This window comes from Colias eurytheme, chromosome 14, assembly GCF_061535395.1.
Source record: "Colias eurytheme isolate Ceu_HAF_F1 chromosome 14, ilColEury1 Martin Lab GWU primary, whole genome shotgun sequence".
NCBI lineage: Eukaryota > Metazoa > Arthropoda > Insecta > Lepidoptera > Pieridae > Colias > Colias eurytheme.
The window spans coordinates 1,878,938-1,898,073 of NC_142993.1; the positions used below are offsets into that span (position 1 = coordinate 1,878,938).

The following is a 19,136-nucleotide window of genomic DNA, read 5'->3' on the forward strand; positions in this document are numbered from 1 at the left end:
CTGTAATCGGACCACTACAATCGTCACAAAGCACATGTTTTTATTACATAACTAGCGGTCCGCCCCGGCTTCGCCCGTGGTACATGTTTACGTTTTCTCTACATAAAAACCATCCTCGTACTTCAAGGAATATAACAAAAAAAGAATTATCGAAATCGGTTCAGTCGTTCTCGAGTTATGCGCTTACCAACACATTTTGCGATTCATTTTTATATATAAGATTATTATGTCAGTTAATTCCACATTTGTTTTTTGCCAATTTAATTTTTCGAACGATACTTATTAAGATTGATAGCAACACTGAAAAACGTGTCGTGCTTGCACATCACGTTTCCACGTTAGATAATATAATTTCTAATTGCTAAATATATTTTTAACATGACTTTATTTGCGCGATTGTTGATTAATAAAACATTGTGACGGGTAATTATTCACTTCCATGTAACGTAATAGTAGTTGGTAATAGTATATTGATACGAGTTTCAGTTTGATGAAAGTTTAGATAATAAATATTATAATATTCTATAGTTGTATATCGTATATAATCACTACATAGTTTAAAACAAAGTCGCTTTCTCTGTCCCTATGTCCCTTTGTATGCTTAAATCTTTAAAACTACGCAACAGATTTTGATGCGGTTTATTTTAATAGATAGATTGATTCTCGACGAAGGTTTTAATTTATTAGGTAGGTTTTATGAAATTAATATAAAATAGGTCAATGAGAGATTCATATTTAAATACTTATGTGTTTGTTTTTTGTAGTCTATTGTCGTTATTTTAGTAACGTACCTAGCGGTCAACCCTACACGTGATTTAGGTAAAACTTTATAAACAGTTAGATACCCTCAATTTCCATAGTGCGGTAGATTTGAAAGTTTCTGTTTTTCATCAAACATTACCTGTGATCTACTTAAAGTTTAAACAATAATTAGACTATACTATAATAGAAATCGGCCACTGATACGACCCAAAATGGTAAGTAGGTACTTTTTTGCTACTTACGTTTAAATCAAATCCACTGGCGATCCAAGATCTCCTGCCCAAGAGTAGACCTGTGACATACTTCCTCCTCCATTTAGCTAGCAAGCCATCGTTGCTTCTCCTCCTTTTCGAGTGACGATTCACAACATACCGATCCATTGTCCTTGCTTACCAACCGTTCAATGAACACCGTCCAACACAAAACAAACGAAACGATGGGTGCGACCAACGGACGTGCTAAAACTAACTCATAAAAAAATCTTCAACGCGATATTATGTTATATAAATTAACCCACTAATTACGAATATGCATTAATAAATAATAATATAACGCGACCGCGATGTTTAGAAAGTGAGCTCTATGGTCGGGGCGAATTCTTTTTTCAAATTTGACATTTGCCTTTTGGCGGGCTATCCAGACGTCGTCCTTTGACAAAGTTTACACGGTCAATAATATACATTACACTTATTGTTACCTTATTTGTGTTACGGTATGTTGGAACGAATACGGACACGTGACCCGAATGAGGTATCTTCGTATGCGGCACCTGCTATATCGGACAATAGATCACTCGCTATGCGGCGCATCAATTCGTCCTCCATGTAAGTAGGTAATTTTCAAACCTACATACTCCGCCAAGGACGCTGTAGGAGTCATAATAGAATTTGTTACAGTTCCACATATTAGTCACCTGTGAGAAATTTTTGAAAGGGCACAACTAAATATTTGCCCTACTTTTTTGTATTTTTATTTGAAAACGTATAAAAACCTTAGATCATTAAGTAAAAAAACCAAATAAGCGATTATGTACCTACCTATTTTTTAAATGTTTTAATATTATAAGAAATACAAAAGTACATCGGAAAACAAAACAATCAAGTAAATACTTACCGGTTATTTTCCATATAGTTACCCTATGCGCTATGTACAATAATTGCTTTCGGAATACATTGTACCTAAGCGATTGAAAACCTGAGTTATTTAGTACCTACCTAGTTAAATAGTTTTTTATGTTGATAGTAAATATATAACTAGTAAATAAATGATAGGTTGCTATGAAAAAAAATTTAATGTTGATCCATAAATTTATCATATTAAATTTTGCCATAAAATTTTATTATTTAAAATAAAGTGTTTTAGGTAACTAAAATAATATATCATGAAGAAGACATTATATTTTTTTTGCTATGCTAGAGCAAGCAAAGTGGCAGGTGGGCCACCTAAAATGGTCACCACAGGCCATAAATACTTGTAACACTACTAGTAGTGTTACACGTGTTTTGCAGGCTTTTTAATGATAAATACCTTATTACGCTCTTTTATTGAATTAGTAAATATATTTCCGTTATAAAAATCTATATTAAATGAGCAGAGTAGGTAAACAAAAACATTCTTACGAAAACAATTTTACATTTGAAATTACAAAAGATTACTTTTCCAGAAAACAACATTTGATGTGAGTAAATTATGGGATGGAAAATGTGCGGCTGACATGACGTAATAGAATATTATGGAATACACGCAAGCAAAGTCGCGGGCACAAAGTAAGTTAGCTCTAACTATAGTAGTAACCGGTACTTTCCGAACCGGTGGTAAATTATTTTTCTGTATTTTGACGGTTCAAAAGCGCTTCTAAACAAAGTCTTATTGTATTAAACTGTATAAGTCTATTTGTACTGTGTATAAATGTTTGAGTTTGAATCTAAATACAGTATTTTGAACATTACTATCAAAACTTTGCAGGAGAGCAATAAATGTTTCGTTTACTGTTAGTTGTTCTCGATCGAAAATAATCTTATGCAGATTCTTACAATAGATAGTTAGCGCCAAAAAAGCGATAGTCATTTCTAGTCTAGTACCTACATGATTTGTACGTAGCTATAGTTTTGTATGTAGGATCATTGTGTGTGTGGAATGCTGGAAGGACACCTTACAAATGCGCATAAAATCAAAAGAATCCTAAAACATGCGGGTTATGAAACTATGTTATTTCCGCAGATCCATAAAATCTTATTTTCCTACTATACTGCTTGGTAATAATAAAAATGTTTTTTTTCTTTAAAATACTTTGGCTCGTCTTTAAATAGTAGGCGTAATTTTTTTTTACATTTGTGAAGTAGAATACAATATATTACAACCATAGTTTGTACCAAAATATATTTATATTTTAATATACATCTATATTTCCATTGTTGTAATATGACGATTAGTTTTAATCGCAGTTTTAACAAGTTAACAACATTGACATAGGTAATATATCTCATATAAATTCGGAAGATTCTGGTATAATAATAATTTCCTCATTCCTGTAAGTAAATATACTATATTGTGTATGTAATCAACTTAGTAATCAACGTATTATTTAATAATAATGTAAGTTTACAACAATAATACAGATTATAACAAACGTCCAAAAAGCTGGTATCTTCACAAATGTACACAAAAATGTCAAAATGTCACAACCTAAATTTGACAATGATGGGTTTCAAATAGTTTCTTCGAAAAAATCTTTTAAAAATAAATCGACAAAAGTGCCCCGAAAATCGTCTGATTTTTCCATACAAAATATTGATATAGATTTGGTGAAAGCTCAAAGGTAAATAGAAAATTGTGTGTTAATATAATTTTTGAGGTTATATTATTTCTAAAAGTATTGTACATTTTCAGGCAAATAGATTCAGCTATTGGAGTTTTACAGGAATCAAAATATTTAAAAGACGTTATAAAGAGTGTGAGTAACATTATAGAGAATAGAAAGGTCACAGAAATAGTTTGTTTTGGTCTCGGTCACATAGGAGAGTGCAATATTTCCAAATATCAATTAGCGTTGTTACTATGTATTACACGAGCTTTAGAGCCAACGAAAGTTCTAGTACATGATCCTATATTCACTAGCCAAGAGTGTGAACTATTAAAACGCAATAACCTTAATATTATAGAAAAAAACAATGAGGGAAGTTATATAATATCAAAAGAAGGCATTACTTTAGTTTATTTACCACATTGTCCTAAACAGTTGACAAACAATTTTCTCTGGAGTAACTGGGGTATAAATTTGGAAAATTGCATTCTTGTATGTAATAGCTTTACTGCGCTCACTGAAAATCAGTTAAGCAAAGTGCTATCAGAGACTGTTCCATACATACATAAAATATTTCCATACACAACTGAAGTATTGTTAGAGAACAATTTTGTTTACAAAGACATTTTTAACGATACATCCATTCATTGTTTTTCAAAAGAAAAATTGCAAACTGTTCCATCAGATTTCTGGTTAAAGACAGACAAACCAGAGTACAAAGAAACTGAGGAATTTATAACTTCTCTTATGATTGAGAAATTAAATATTGTTTGAAGGTCTGAATTATGGCATCGATCACATCAAAACCAGCGTTGTCAACATTGAGACAATTGCTATCAGAGTTACGGAAGCAAAGTTCGTCACCAAAATTAGCTGAGAATCAAATGGCAAGGTATGTCTTGAGTGAATACCGCAAATATCAAACAACAGACCAGCAACTTTGCAAGGCAATGGATGAAATGCACTTCAAAGCTAAGAGCTATTGTGAATATCTACAAAATTCTCGGATATATAAGGAAATCAATGAGGAATTTAAAGGCAAGGGAGAGAGGTCGGTTGAGGAAACAGCTAAGATGGCTGGGTTTAAGCTGCCTCATGATCCCAAGTAAAATATGATATATTATTATTAGTTTAATAGTGCAGTACAATTTTTTTTATCAATATCTAGGAACTCAGTAACAAATATTTTAAAGTAAATCAAAATATAACTACTGGTGTTCAATGTCCATCTGTATTTTGTTTGACATTTGAAAAAGATAATCATGCATTGTGAATAGATTATTAGATGTAAATAAAACACATTTTAAAATATATCAGTATATTTATTTATAAATGCATTTAAACAATTTCAATATAAAAATAGTCTATTTCATCAAGATAATTATTGTTTGTATTCCTTTTCAATTAATTTAGCGATGGTTTGTAGTTGCATGTTGCTTGTTCCTTCATAAATGGTGCCGATTTTAGCGTCCCTGAAGAATTTCTCTTGTGGGAAATCTCGGGTGAAGCCAACGCCTCCCATGAAGTCTATGCATTTTGATGTTAGGGTTTGAGCAATTTCTGGAAAGAGATATCATAAGATTTTTGATAACTACATAATATTTAAAGTTCTGGTGTTTTTCATTTCGTTGTTATAGGATTTTTTTGTATTGTTAGGCCTGAAAATAGATCATAAACTTTATGACTGACATTTTTTTTGTATTCTCCAAAAATTCTCATTTATAAAAAAGAATTGGAATGCTATGAAACTAAATATTGAAACTTTATTGCCCTTAAACGATAAAGGTGCCATAGCCAACGTCCTTGTGGTATAAAATTAAATTTAATTATGGAAAAAATAGCCAAGAAGAAATTCCCAGTTTTACTATGTGTGAACTATTAAAAAAAAATGGGTAGGGTAAATGGCCTTAACTTTATATTTAACATTGAGGTATATATGTATAGAGAGGACACCACGAACAAAATCTGTGTAACAAGCGCGGCGGCGCGCCGCGGCGCCGGCCGGCTAGTGAGTAGACACTTTGTAGATATTCTGCCTTTTATTACTTATAAATTAAAACCAATCAATATAACAAATAAATATTGTTTATCTAAGTAAAAAAAAAAGAATAAAATTATCAATTAAAACCAATCAATGTAACAAAAAAAAAATTACTTGAGACGATTGACTAACTCGTGTTAGAAATGTTTTAACTTACCAGAAGCATAATATTTGGCCATAGCGGCCTCTTTAACGAACTCCATGCCGTGCTCCTTGAGCCTCGCCGCGTTGTAAGTGAGCAAGCGAGCGGCTTCTAATTCAGTTTGGAGATGCGCGATTTGGTAGCTAATGCCCTGGAAATTGTTTGTGTTATTGGATTTTTTTTTTATTTTTTGTTTGTTTAAGGGGTTAAGTTTGTAAAATGTTACTTTAATCGTATAGAAATCGATCGTAAACATTCGAAAATACACAGGGAAGTGGAGCATAGAACCTTTTTTTTGGAGTAATTAAATGATAGGTAATGGTAGTGATAGAAAGGTAAATAAAACATCGTCTATAATATGATATTCTAAAATACACCTACCTACATTGTTTGTGTAAGTAGGATTAAATAAGGAACTTCGGTCCAAAACAATAAACAAAAAACATTTTCATATGATTTTTTTTGTTTTTTGTCCTATCCTTGGTAAATCTATGTTATGACGACACAATCTTTTGTCAGACTTTGAATATTTATGAGATTATTACCTGGTATTTATAAATAGGGTTTCCGAACTGTTTCCTTTCCAATGTGTAAGGAATAGTGGCGTCCATACAGCCCTGGCACAAACCGATCATTTGTGCTGCGATACCTATCCTGCCCTCGTTGAGGAAACCGGCTGCGTATTTGTAGCTGGAATTAAATAATAAAGTACTTAAAACATTATTGTTTCATACTAAAAATATGCTTTTAGGGAATTATTTATAGGTATGTAATTTAAATAGATGTCACTATTTTTTTATCCAAAGCAAGCAAAAGGGTAGGTGGGCTACCTGATTAGAAGCTAAGTGGTTACCACAAAACACGAGTAATATACATGGTTTAAAAATCGTACCTATGGCAAAAACAAAAAGTATAAAAATTAGCAGTGAAAAGAATGTAGGTATGTATTTTAATTTTCTACTTTTACTCTGGCTTGAATCTTAACATATGGAGCAGGAATAAATAAGTTTACTAGTGCTCAAATGTAAACAGAAAGCCGATCATTTGAATCAAACTTTGATTTGTAGGAAAAAGGAACAATGTTTTCCATATTATCTTCAAGTCATAACTTCTTAAATGTTGAGCTGCAGATAATATTATACCTACATATATCTACCTTTACAACCGCGACATTTGAACACTAGAACACGCAAGGTCAATAACAATGAATCCAGTTTTTTGTTTCCACAGTATGTATAAACATACTGTGGAAACAAAAAACTGGACTACTATAAAGTGGTCTGAGGACTGAGGCGTTTATAATAATGTTTATTCATACACAATTGAGAATATAAATGAAAAAAAAAATTGTATGGTAAAAATATAGCGCTCTTAATTTATCGGTAAAAATAAAATTAAATTCTTACCCTTTTCCATACTCGCCAAGGATGTTTTCTTCAGGTACCCTCACATTATCGAAGTGCACCATACAAGTGCCAGAAGCTCTGATACCGAGCTTATTCTCTGGTTTGGCGACACTAAGGCCGGGTGTATCGCGCTCTACTATGAAACATGTGATTCCTTTGTAACCCTGGAAAAAATGTTTTTTTGAAGTGAAAACTTCTTTAGCGGCGTTGGATATAAAATCTTAAACTCGCGTCAGGACACGTGGCCTGATCGAAAAAGCGTAAGACGGATACCATTCCAAAATATCAAACATGCTCAACGTTAATAATCAAGTTTTCACTTCTGCCGGCACTACCGGAGTGCAACCCGTCTTTTTTTTTATTTTTTATTTTTTGGGATTTTATGTGCGAATTTTTGCACTAATTGAACAAGCAACTTTGTTCACGTGGGATGCGATAATACCATGATAATACTCATTTATATTTAGTTTAGTTCCGACAATTGAAATTCGGTTTAGTTTTATTTTCGTAGTAATATTTTACAAAGAATAAAAGGGAAAAGTATGGTTAGATATGTTCTTATCTTTATCTTTATTTAAACATATTCTGTTATCTATTTGTTTAAGCAGTTTGTAGGCATTTAATATTTATATATAAATTAACTCTCTTATCATTTTTAAGAAAAATACAATTCGATTAAGTATTTATATGTAAGTTTTGAAAGGAAACTTCTATAAGGCGCGTTGAGAGTAATATTTAAGGTCGCGTCATAGCGAGGCGACGATTTTGGTACCTTTGAACCTTGTCAAAGAACTTCCACTTCTGACACGTGTGTTGGGCACACACGATCTTTTTTAATTTTTAATTACACATTTATTTGTTCGCTTAATTCTTACAATAGTTATATATTTATTTTGCTCAGAGTACTTGATGTAATTATGGTTATAAATACCTATGACGACAATTGCATCACAATTCAATGACCGGGTGAACTAGAAAGATAACAGTCGATTTAATACAAAATATACACAGTACATAGTTAGGTAACTATGTATTTTATAATAAATAAAATTGTTTGGTATGTTTATAATGTTTGTATCTCTATAGGTATGTATGTAGGAACAAATCTATGAAATAATTTCGGTCCATTTAAACTTTATTTTTGGATTCGAAATAAGCTTTGAAGATATAATAATGTACAGTGGTGGACGTTTAATTAGAAACTCGTAACACGATGAAGTAGTCATCAAATTTATTTACTTTTGTGTAATAACGTATTAGAGATTAAGCATTATTTCATATGTAATAGAACACCCGTTTATCTAGTTTTATAAGAAATTGCTTAATTTTAATCAAACGTTAGCTTAAATTAATAAAATTAAACAACTTTAAGTGAAGTCTGATTTCCGAGTATTTTCAGTCTGGACAACAAATTAGAAACAGCATGGTTCGAGTGTTCCAAAGTCAAAACCTGTTGAAATGCCGCCAATATTTTTTTCTTCTACAAATATTTGCACCTTTTTTTAAACATTCCATCTGAAAGTTTCTGAAAATTAATTTGCTTTGCAGTATAAATGGGTAAAAGTAAGATTTGTGACCCATCAACAAGAAAAATAACTTTAAATTTACAGTTTGACAAAAACTGGAGTTACATGAAACTTGCAAATCATTTAGAGAGTTAGATAAAAAGATATTCAATGCTACAGTTTATTTAAAAGAGCATGGTACTTCTGATTAAGTGCCTAAAAAAGCTCGACCATGGTAAACCACTGCTCGCGAGTATAGGCCAATAATTCTTTTCGCAAAGATGGATCCATATTGTAATATGTATTACATTTATAATAATTGGGCCATAAAAAACAAGAAAAATACCGGTATGTAAATAGCATGCTTACGTATTTTTCCTCTTTTAATTATGATTTGTTAAGACTTAAACTCTAATAAAAATAAGTTACATACTTTTATTCTAAGGTTACATAGTTACTAATTACTTTGAAAATACAGACGCAGAAATATCCATAAAATTAATTTTCAGAAACTTTCAGATGGAATGTTTAAAAAAAGGTGCAAATATTTGTAGAAGAAAAAAATATTGGCGGCATTTCAACAGGTTTTGACTTTGGAACACTCGAACCATGCTGTTTCTAATTTGTTGTCCAGACTGAAAATACTCGGAAATCAGACTTCACTTAAAGTTGTTTAATTTTATTAATTTAAGCTAACGTTTGATTAAAATTAAGCAATTTCTTATAAAACTAGATAAACGGGTGTTCTATTACATATGAAATAATGCTTAATCTCTAATATGTTAATACACAAATGTAAATAAATTGTATGACTACTTCATCGATTTACGTGTTTCTAATTAAACGTCCACCACTGTATATTATGCCACGTGGTTTAGTTACTCTTCTCATTAATATTTCTGCGTCTGTATTTTCAAAGTAATTAGTAACTATGTAACCTTAGAATAAAAGTATGTAACTTATTTTTATTAGAGTTTAAGTCTTAACAAATCATAATTAAAAGAGGAAAAATACGTAAGCATGCTATTTACATACCGGTATTTTTCTTGTTTTTTATGGCCCAATTATTATAAATGTAATACATATTACAATAGTTTTAAATTATTTTACACATTGTTATGCATAGATAGAATGGAGGTAAAGCCACTAGAAAAGTGAAAACATATTATGGTATTTATACATAGATATATTATTTAAGTTTTCATTTACGTAGAGAAGACAAAAACATGTTTATGTCTTAATGACTGAAAGTTTATTTTGTGATAATTTCTGTTTGATAATCACTATCATTAGGACCTTCAACAACATTTATCATACTGAGATAAGTTTCACGCGTAACGAAATGATTTAAATTGCATCTATTTTTGTTTAGTCGTTTTGTAGTGATTGACCTACGCACAGTAAATACTTTTTTAATTATAAATTACATCTCTACATTTTTTAAATATGGAATGCTCAATTATTGTCCTGCCTTTTACTTTTCTCCTCTGCCAGGAATCGAATCCGTATATTTTTCATTTATAAGGTGACCCAGAGCTAATTTAAGCGTTATATTAACCAAAGCAAGTCAATCAATTGAAATATACTCTAAATATTTATCAATTGGTGAACAATTGATTATTTATTGCGTTACTTTAGGCCAATCAATGACACCAAAGAAAGATCTTTTCTTAGTTCATTTATTTAAAAAAAGGAGGAAGTTTTCATTTCCTTCCAATTGGTCCCCTTTAAATTTTGTCCTGTCTGACCATTTAAAAGCGGTTTAATTTTAAGTTAATAAAGATTAGATAATTACTTTTTACTCACCTTCGAAGGATCAGCATTAGCCATAACAAGGAACACTCCAGCCACATCGGAATTAGAGATCCACATCTTAGAGCCATTGATGACGTAATCTTTGCCATCTTTTTTGGCCACAGTCTTTAAGGAAAAGGCGTCTGAACCAGACGTCGGTTCTGTTAGGCAGAAACTACCCGCCTAAAAATAATTCTTAATTTAATATAATTATCGTAAATATTTGTTGAGCAACAATGTTGCTAGATACTTTGTTTAAAAGTTGTCGGGAACTTTTCAAAGTTTTATATTCATGGTAAACCTTTGTTCAGCAATAGATGCAATAGGCAAGGTAATTTTCTACCATTTTTCTACAGTGTTGATTACTCAACAACATGTTGACAGCAACTCCGCAACATGTTGATCAGCTGTTATGGTGACCGTGAATTACATTTGGCGGTCATCACTTGAGATATCGATATCACGTTATAACCTATCAAAGCTTTGATAAGTGTAATCCTAAAAAAATGTCAGCACATTTTAAAAACTGGCACATTCGCAGCCTTTTTGGGCATTTATTCGATGTTAGAGCCAACTATATGGGTATTACCGTAGTACCTATATTATTATTAGTCTGTGGTATTACTTTAATTAATGTTAACAGTAATTAAACTCTATGACTGATAAACATTACCACACACTTCTTATCAACTGTATACGCGAATAGATAATAGTTTTGTATTTGTTTTGTGTTGATTATGTATTGTTTGATTGTCTTTTGGAAGTGTACGCTGTGTACCACAAATATCTAAAAAGCTACTAAAACTACTACCTCCTATACTTAAATAGATCTACTAAAACTAGTCTACAGTTTATTATACTTACATATTCCGTACACAATTTGGTCAAATACTTCTTCTTCTGTTCTTCAGTACCGATTTTCATGAATAGCGAGTTAACTAAGGTATTATGAATGTCTACATAAGCGGCAACTGCCGGGTCTACTCTAGACAACTCTTCAACAACTAACATCATTGTGAGGAAACCACAGCCTGAACCGCTGTATTCCGCTGGCGTTTCAATTCCCATTAACTGGAGAAAAAAACTTACATTGGAATTACTTAAATTGGATTTATCGAATTGTAATGTGATAAAAAACAGAGACAAATGCTAAAACTATTTTCTAAAAACGTTACCAATGACGCCAGAAATTATTTTACGAAAAATGTGAGTTTTATCAAAATGTTTCAAAAGATGAAAGTAGGTACCTAACTATTCTTTGTTGAAAATGTTACAACTCTCAATGTTATTTAATGGTTACAGGTAATGGACAATAATTGGTAATATTTTTTTTAATAATTTATTACTTACGCCATTGTCAAACAGCATTTGCCTAATGCCTTCGTCGATTTTGTGTTCATCTTCCATTTTCTTGACTAGAGGTGCGATTTGTTCCGTTGCGAGTTTTCGAACTGAAATTAATTATTGTATTTTCTATAAAATTATGTTATTTATAGCTATAGTTATTACAGGACATTCCTTAACTTAAAAATATATTGGTTTCAGGTAATACTTACTAATTACTGAATAATATCGATAATTTTTTCGTAGTCTAGGAACCTACTTACTATGAATACTTAGAGCATTAATGCTCAGAATGCTAAAGAAGTATTCATAGTAGGTAACTAATAATTATTTTTATATTAGAATCGTAATTTTTGTTGTCATAGAGACTTTATTTACCTATCTGTTTGTATATATGTTTGATTTATGCAAATTGCTGTTTATGAATCCGCAAGACCAAAGTAGTAATTTATATACTTATTTAGCGTGATACTGTCTCCCTACTGTGTATATTGAATAGAAATTTAACCTGTGGTACATACTGACTAGTCAGCGCTGACTCTAGTAGTTTTATGGACAAACAACTCTTTTTTTTAATCTTTTTTTATTAAGGGATTTTTAATTATTGTCCTAAAGGACGATGACAATCCCATCGTACCTTGTATATAAATATTTAACACTTAACAAACTACATATAATATTAACTATATAAACAACTCTTTTAGTGATAATTAGCAATCTTTATGTTAGGTATACCAGTAGATTATTATTAGTCTGTGGTTAGGTATACTATAATACTAGCCTTAGTAGTAGTTACATATACCTAACACATTGATCTATCTTTTCCTGAAATAAAATTACATCTTTTTCGTGACATTGCGTATCTCAAATTCAAAACGACACGGGAGATATAGTTATCTTAAGTACATACGAAATTATTATTTGAAGTACACTAATGTAAGATAAGATCTTTTGTTCTAACTACCTATTTGTAATTTGAGAATTGAGGCATTGCTAAGTATATTTTTTTAATTTGATTGATTCATATCAAATTAATATGTAACAGTACACACAAGCATATTTACCAAGTTTTTATCAACAAAAGTATTTTCATAAAAATTAAAAATGAACGTTTAAATAAATAAATATAAATTAACTGACGTTTTGACTGATTGTACAGTGGTACCCATTGTGGTACCTATAGTTATGAATTTTATCTTTAAATTTTTATCAGGAACACTTAGTAACATAAATAGTGCTGATAAGCATTTGTTTTCAAATGATAATACTTCATTCTGTATTATCGTTGTCCATACAAAATTCGTTTATTTCATTTAATAAAGGATAATTATTGTTCTAGAAGCGAAATACAATGCCTAGTAGAGATCTGTGGAGAGGTATCTTTATAAATTAAAGGAATTTAATACGTAGGCATGCGGTTTAGAAATTGGAAACTAAGATATTCAATCTTCATCACTTCTAAAATACCTGAAAATAGACGTGTATTTAGTTTAACTCGGATAACAATAATATTTTTATTTTTTACAAATTATTTTGTTATATTTTGAAAATACTTTTATAAGTTGTTGGCTAAATTATTCTGAATTATCAGATTTGTTAACAGGTTATTTATTAAGATGTACATATCGAAAACCTTTATTAAATGATGAAAATTGAAAACCGTTTGAAATCCGCAGTGTAGTTTAGGAGCTAGCGATCTTTAACCAAACGGACAATATTTAGAGAACTACCTATACATATAGTTACTTACTAATATTTTTTATTATCAGATTATATTAATCAACCAGACTCAGACATGACCTTTTCAGTCCGGCGGATAAAGTTTCGGTAAATTTTAATATGTGATAACAATAATGCGTTCATGATAAGTAAATCTCCTTTATTATGTCGATTGTCGGTTAAAAGTAATTATAGTGTTACTAGCTTTCCGCCCGCGGCTTCGCCCGCGTTTTCAAAGAAAAACCCGTTCCCGTAGGATTTCCGGGATAAAATCTATCCTATGTCCTTTCTCGGGTATCAAAATATCTCTATACCAAATTTCATGTAAATTGGTTCAGTAGTTAAGGCGTGATTGAGTAACAGACAGATAGACAGAGTTACTTTCGCATGTAGGTATAATATTAGTATGGATTATGACCGTTGAATGGTATCTAATAAATTACCTATAAGTGCTCTATTTTGCATGCATTGCAACGTCAATGTCACCAAATTACACGCGGCTATTACCTACTACTTACCTACTGCACGCGAAATTACCTAGGTATATAAATATGTATTTTCTTATTTAATAACGGAAATCTTATATATCATTATTTATGATTATTTTACATATTATATTTCCATCAGTGTTCATAAACTATATACTATATACATAATAATATTTTAATCAGCACACACACATACGGTCTATACCTACCTATAAACAAGAACACACACATATTATGTTTATTACATTGACCTTGTGATAACTCGAATGGGTGTGTCTTGCGTCATTTATTTAAAATCTTTATATGAACGAAACTTAATTCGGTAACAGTTTAAAATTTAAATAAATAAAAAATAGAGCAAATATGGATTGTAGTAGTAAAAAAATAGAGCAAATATGTTGCAGTTGTAATAAGTTAGTTCAATAATTATTTTTGGCATAAAATAATTGAATAATCATGTTATGGAAACGTCTGTTAAAAAACGATAATATAATATGACCAAAATATAACTAATTTATTGCTCAAACAATATTTTCACATTGCCTGTAGGCAAAAATCAGTTTATTGTGTACCAGGTATTATCCAGGTAATTCGTACATAGGATATAGGCTAATTATAATATGATGTATAAACTATAAGTTTAGTCACGGATTTGCTATCTAGAAGCTGGGACAGGATATAAACACGTTTTTGCGATGTAGATCACGTCGTATGGTTGGCAGTTGGCACCTAGTAGGTAGGTACTTAGGGTTGCCAACCGTACTATAATATATAGTATTGTACTATATTTCGGGTCTGCGTACTATATACTGTTGAAAACATATATAGTACGCAAAAATACTATATTTTCAACACCGACAAATGTTACAAACAAATCCTTCATTAAAAAAAAATAAGAACGCGCCTTTTAATTATTGTTAAGATGGCTAAGTCATATAACCTATTGCGCATATACCAGTGGGGAGAAGAAAGAAACAGAAGTAGTGTATCTATTTATACTAATCTATACTATCTATATCTATACTAGTATAATATTATAAAGAGGAAAGGTTTGTAATTATGTAAGTATGTATGTATGTATGGTTTTCACGCATAAACTACTGGACCGATTTCAAAAATTCTTTCACCATTAGAAAGCTGCATCTTCACTGAGCAACATAGGCTATATTGCATTTAAAAAAAAATTAGAGATCCTTACCAAAAATGCAATAATGTAACCCAAGGTGTAAAAAATTCCTTAATAAAAATTCTGTCATCGCATGCGCTGCGGAATCTATTGAAGATAGAACAAAACAATGTTCTACGGTATTATAGAATGGATCAATATTTACAAGAAAGTCCGCGATACCATATGTCCATCTTCAGTAGTTATGTTACTACAACTTTTTTACGTTTTCAAAGTAAATAGAAGTGCCGACAGTAATCAAACCATGTTATCCATACACATATATTAATCCTTATCCCATTAAATGATGTTTTATTATAGACTGTTTCAATACCAGCAAAATACTTTTTAAATTAAAAAAAATTGGATATTCCATTCAAAAGATATAACGAATTTTTAAAAGTGTCAATCTACAGAAATTAGTAGGTATACTTTTTAATACAATGAGCAGGCGTAGTGCGGGACGGGGTGAAGGTGATTTTCATGTGATTAAAAATTAAACCTATAGTCCGACCTATAGTAGACTTTTCACTGTCACGATATAGCTATCTATGCGGGTGAAACCGCAGGGCATTGCTAGTCATTAATAAAAAAATGAGCTTTTGATTTATATTAATTAAAAAATTGAATGTGACAAAGCTTGACACTTTTATTTTAAACAAAAAGCTGTTACACAGTGCAAGAAGTGCAAAAAAATATAGTTTTTATAAAACAAATATATAATTGTCTATTTTTTTTGTTTTTCCCATAAAATGCTATATTTTTTTTAAATGTACTATATTTTTTACACCTTATTTTGGAAAATACTATATTTTGATGATGAAGTGTTGGCAACCCTATAGGTACTAGGTATGTACCTTTAAAAAACAATTGTATAGGTACTTGATTGATTTCTTTTATAATATTTGTACAACGTTAAAAATAAGTTTAGCTAGGTATTAAATAATATTTTGTTATTTTTAATATACATTTTATTATTGAGGTATGCGTCGGTAGTAATATGAAAATTTCTACTTTTTGAAAGTGTTTTACTGCTATGTGGACGAATCGCAATAGAGTCGATAAACATGTGCTCGGAATTTAAAAAAAAAACCCATTTATCACTACGTATACTTAAATGTAAGTGTAAACAAGGTACGTATTGTTAAAAAAATGATTCTTTGGCATATAAGCTCATGTTTACAGTAAGAACTGACATGACGCCTTGAAAACCGGTCCTTACAGCCTTTTTGTGAAACTACTATACTTCTATATTATTATAGGTATTATAAAGAACATGTTTTTACATACAAGTCTAGAGAAAACTATAGTTAGAAATTTTTCAATTTTCTATTCAAGACTGCGATTTAATAATATCTTATGAAAAACATGTGCATTTACCCAATATTCAGCAGATTAAATATCGGTAAGTACCTACAATATGTATCATTTTAAAGATAAACTTATTTAAAATTAAACTCTTATCGATTATTTACAATTTAACAACATTTTATTAGCTCTAAGTAGGTACCTAGAATTGTATACGTAGTATATTATTATTAGTCTGTGCTAGAAGGTATAACAACTTTAACTGGCTTTAAAATCGATTGTCTTTTAAAGCTGATATATTTTTACATTTTCCCTATGCACGTGTATTTCATTTATCTAATAATTATGCACGATTAGCGATTTTTTTGTCATTACAATAATATTTTTTAATTACCTACATTTATTAAAAACGTAATATTTTATGACAGCTAGTAAAAAGTATGTTTAAAGGTGTCTTGAACTGTCTAGATTTGATAAGCTCTATACTTATATAAAAAAATAGTGATACGAATTTATTTTACCAGAAAAAAAAAAACAAAATTATATAGTTACTTCAATATGGATGGGTTTGATATCTTGTATGCTTATTACGTTACATAATATTATGTGTAACAAATAACCTGCTATTTAAATTGCTTCTACTTTTAACTTAAAAGTAGTTAGGAACATATATACCTACATTTAAACACAAAAATCATTCTGTTATAAGTTGATTGTTTTTTTTTTCTTATATTTGTTATTAAAATAGGTATACAAGATAAGTTAACAAAAATTTTATTTATCTCACTTATCTGGAGTCAAATCGTTGATTATATTGTTATATCTAATTCTGATATTGTGTCTGGTTTTAGTAAGGTTGAAATATTTTTAAATGTAAATAAATTAGTCGACATGTATGTTTAATTTAAGAAATGCTTACTTGTTTCTTTCATTGCTAATTCATCGTCTGTCAGCATTGTTAAAGGACGAGGAGTGTCCGTGCTATATTTCTGCGATTTTGCCGCCACCACAATAGGAGCCCGCCATTGTTCTAAAATCTGCAACAGACGAGACGTTCGGAATTCAAAAAATTTTTTTTTTTATTATATCAATGGCCATTCGTTTTTCGAGCACATGCGAACTTTTTCGTATTTTTTTATTTATTTATAACCACATATCACACACCTTATTGCCGACACGACGTAATGGGAACATTTTGATGTTTTTTATTTATTTATTTTTTATTTTATTTTATTTGCGAGTGCGCACGCTCCTGCGCCACTGAAACTCGAAACGGAATGCCTTGAGAGTTGAGAGCTGCGACCGAGCCGTCGAGAACGCGTGCTTTGTGTTCAACATTTATTGGCTGAGAGCAATCGTAATTAAATAAATATACATCGTTGGATAGTGCCTAGTGGATACGACGTATGTACAATGTAAATATGTATATTGGAATTTGGATGTGTTGGCGGATAATATGCGAACGAACGCTTGCGCTAGTGTTCTTATTATTTTTGCATTAGGTACTCGAAATATGTACTTAAAACTATAAAATATATATAAACCTACCAAAAATAAAATTGGAGTGTCTGTTTGTAATACGGATATGTAAAATATAGGTACACAGTAATTTTTACAATTTTTATCTGCCTGTCTGTGTGCCTGCTCCGGCTAATCTCTGGAACAGCTGCATATTTCATAGGATAAGGATAGGATTAGGATTATTTATTTATTTATTTATTTATAAGGTTTACCAGTAATTGTTACACAAAATAAACAAGTATAAATAAAATTAATCTTAAAACTAAGTGTACAATTATTTAAAGTAGGTAAACACCACATGCATACATTTACCTAAATTTTAAAAGGTTTTATACAGCCTATACAGGAAACAAAAAATACCTACATCTAAAATCTTAAACTAAGTGATGGACAAGGTACTTAAATTTATTTAACCATATCTAGATCTTTAGCAAATTCATTGTAAATTCTACAGAGTCTACTGTCTAGGAATCGGAGAACTGGAACCAAGGACTGGACTGGACAGTCCTACGTAATGGGGGAGATAGAAGGTTAACGGGATTACGGGGATATTTAAAAGGAACTTAAATTTTGAATTTAGATAGCAACGCCGAACAGTTAATATGACCATTTAAAATTTTAAATAAATACATTAAATCCAAGTCTAATGCGTTTCTTCTTCTTCTCATTATTAGGAACAAAATTCAATACATTTATTTAGAGTTCCGTAACGAAAGGATAAAACCATAGACAAATAAAATTATATTCGTCCATGTTATTACTAAATTGCTGCCCCTCCGATTGTCTGTCTGTGTGTCTGTTCATTCGTCTGTCAGACTGTATCTCATGAACCATGATAATTGTTAACCTGAAAAAAAAAATGTGGTGCTGGTAAAATATTTGAAAATTTCCGAGATGAAGTATTTATTTCCCTTGCCGCTATAGCAACATAATATTATATTTACCTACACAAAAACGGAATAGAAAAATATTTAAGGGGCCAATTCTCTGGCCAGGCCTCATAAGCGAAGCGTTGAGGTGGGTACTACTGTCACTTCGCGCAAAACATCTGATTTTTCAAACTTAAAATGTCTTTATGTATCATACATTGCACTTGTAAGATAATACATACACACACATATTAAGAAAAAACACTATT

The 19,136-nt window shown here is 30.6% G+C and overlaps 4 protein-coding genes across 4 annotated transcripts in view; 2 read left to right on the forward strand and 2 right to left on the reverse strand.

The window, feature by feature from the left end:
• Positions 1-1,214, reverse strand: part of LOC149902711 (uncharacterized) — a 76,917-nt gene extending 75,703 nt beyond the window's left edge. Inside the window, exon 1 of the mRNA XM_090109564.1 lies at positions 1,005-1,214. Coding sequence (XP_089965690.1) covers positions 1,005-1,142 — 138 coding nt within the window. The 5' untranslated portion in view covers positions 1,143-1,214. The remainder of the gene's footprint in view (positions 1-1,004) is intronic.
• A 2,192-nt stretch (positions 1,215-3,406) lies between these two features.
• Positions 3,407-4,348, forward strand: LOC149902712 (SRR1-like protein). Its single transcript, XM_090109375.1, has 2 exons — positions 3,407-3,580; positions 3,652-4,348. Exons 1-2 carry the CDS (start codon positions 3,438-3,440, stop codon positions 4,337-4,339), a joined length of 831 nt encoding a protein of 276 aa, XP_089965501.1. The 5' UTR covers positions 3,407-3,437; the 3' UTR covers positions 4,340-4,348.
• Positions 4,349-4,350: 2 nt separating this feature from the next.
• Positions 4,351-4,728, forward strand: LOC149902713 (protein FMC1 homolog). The gene has a single exon (XM_090109374.1). The coding sequence runs from the start codon at positions 4,351-4,353 to the stop codon at positions 4,672-4,674; it is 324 nt and encodes a 107-aa protein (XP_089965500.1). The 3' UTR covers positions 4,675-4,728.
• Positions 4,729-4,866: 138 nt separating this feature from the next.
• Positions 4,867-17,772, reverse strand: LOC149902714 (short/branched chain specific acyl-CoA dehydrogenase, mitochondrial). The gene is made up of 9 exons (XM_090109376.1): positions 17,642-17,772; positions 17,397-17,514; positions 11,804-11,904; positions 11,318-11,524; positions 10,466-10,636; positions 7,155-7,318; positions 6,294-6,438; positions 5,764-5,899; positions 4,867-5,125 (listed from the first exon to the last, which is right to left on the reverse strand). The coding sequence occupies exons 1-9, from the start codon at positions 17,669-17,671 to the stop codon at positions 4,947-4,949; spliced, it is 1,251 nt and encodes a 416-aa protein (XP_089965502.1). The 5' UTR covers positions 17,672-17,772; the 3' UTR covers positions 4,867-4,946.
• Positions 17,773-19,136: the final 1,364 nt, after the last annotated feature.

Excerpts from the sequence above, each read along its gene's own strand:
- LOC149902713 (XM_090109374.1), top strand. The coding sequence starts at position 4,351 with ATGGCATCGATCACATCAAAACCAGCGTTGTCAACATTGAGACAATTG.
- LOC149902714 (XM_090109376.1), bottom strand. The coding sequence starts at position 17,671 with ATGTTCCCATTACGTCGTGTCGGCAATAAG. Across the intron at positions 11,525-11,803 it reads AAATGCTGTTTGACAATGGC|TTAATGGGAATTGAAACGCC; the intron begins GTAAGTAATAAA and ends TTTTTTCTCCAG. Across the intron at positions 5,126-5,763 it reads GGCCAAATATTATGCTTCTG|AAATTGCTCAAACCCTAACA; the intron begins GTAAGTTAAAAC and ends ATCTCTTTCCAG.
- LOC149902712 (XM_090109375.1), top strand. The coding sequence starts at position 3,438 with ATGTCACAACCTAAATTTGACAATGATGGGTTTCAAATAGTTTCTTCG. Across the intron at positions 3,581-3,651 it reads GATTTGGTGAAAGCTCAAAG|GCAAATAGATTCAGCTATTG; the intron begins GTAAATAGAAAA and ends GTACATTTTCAG.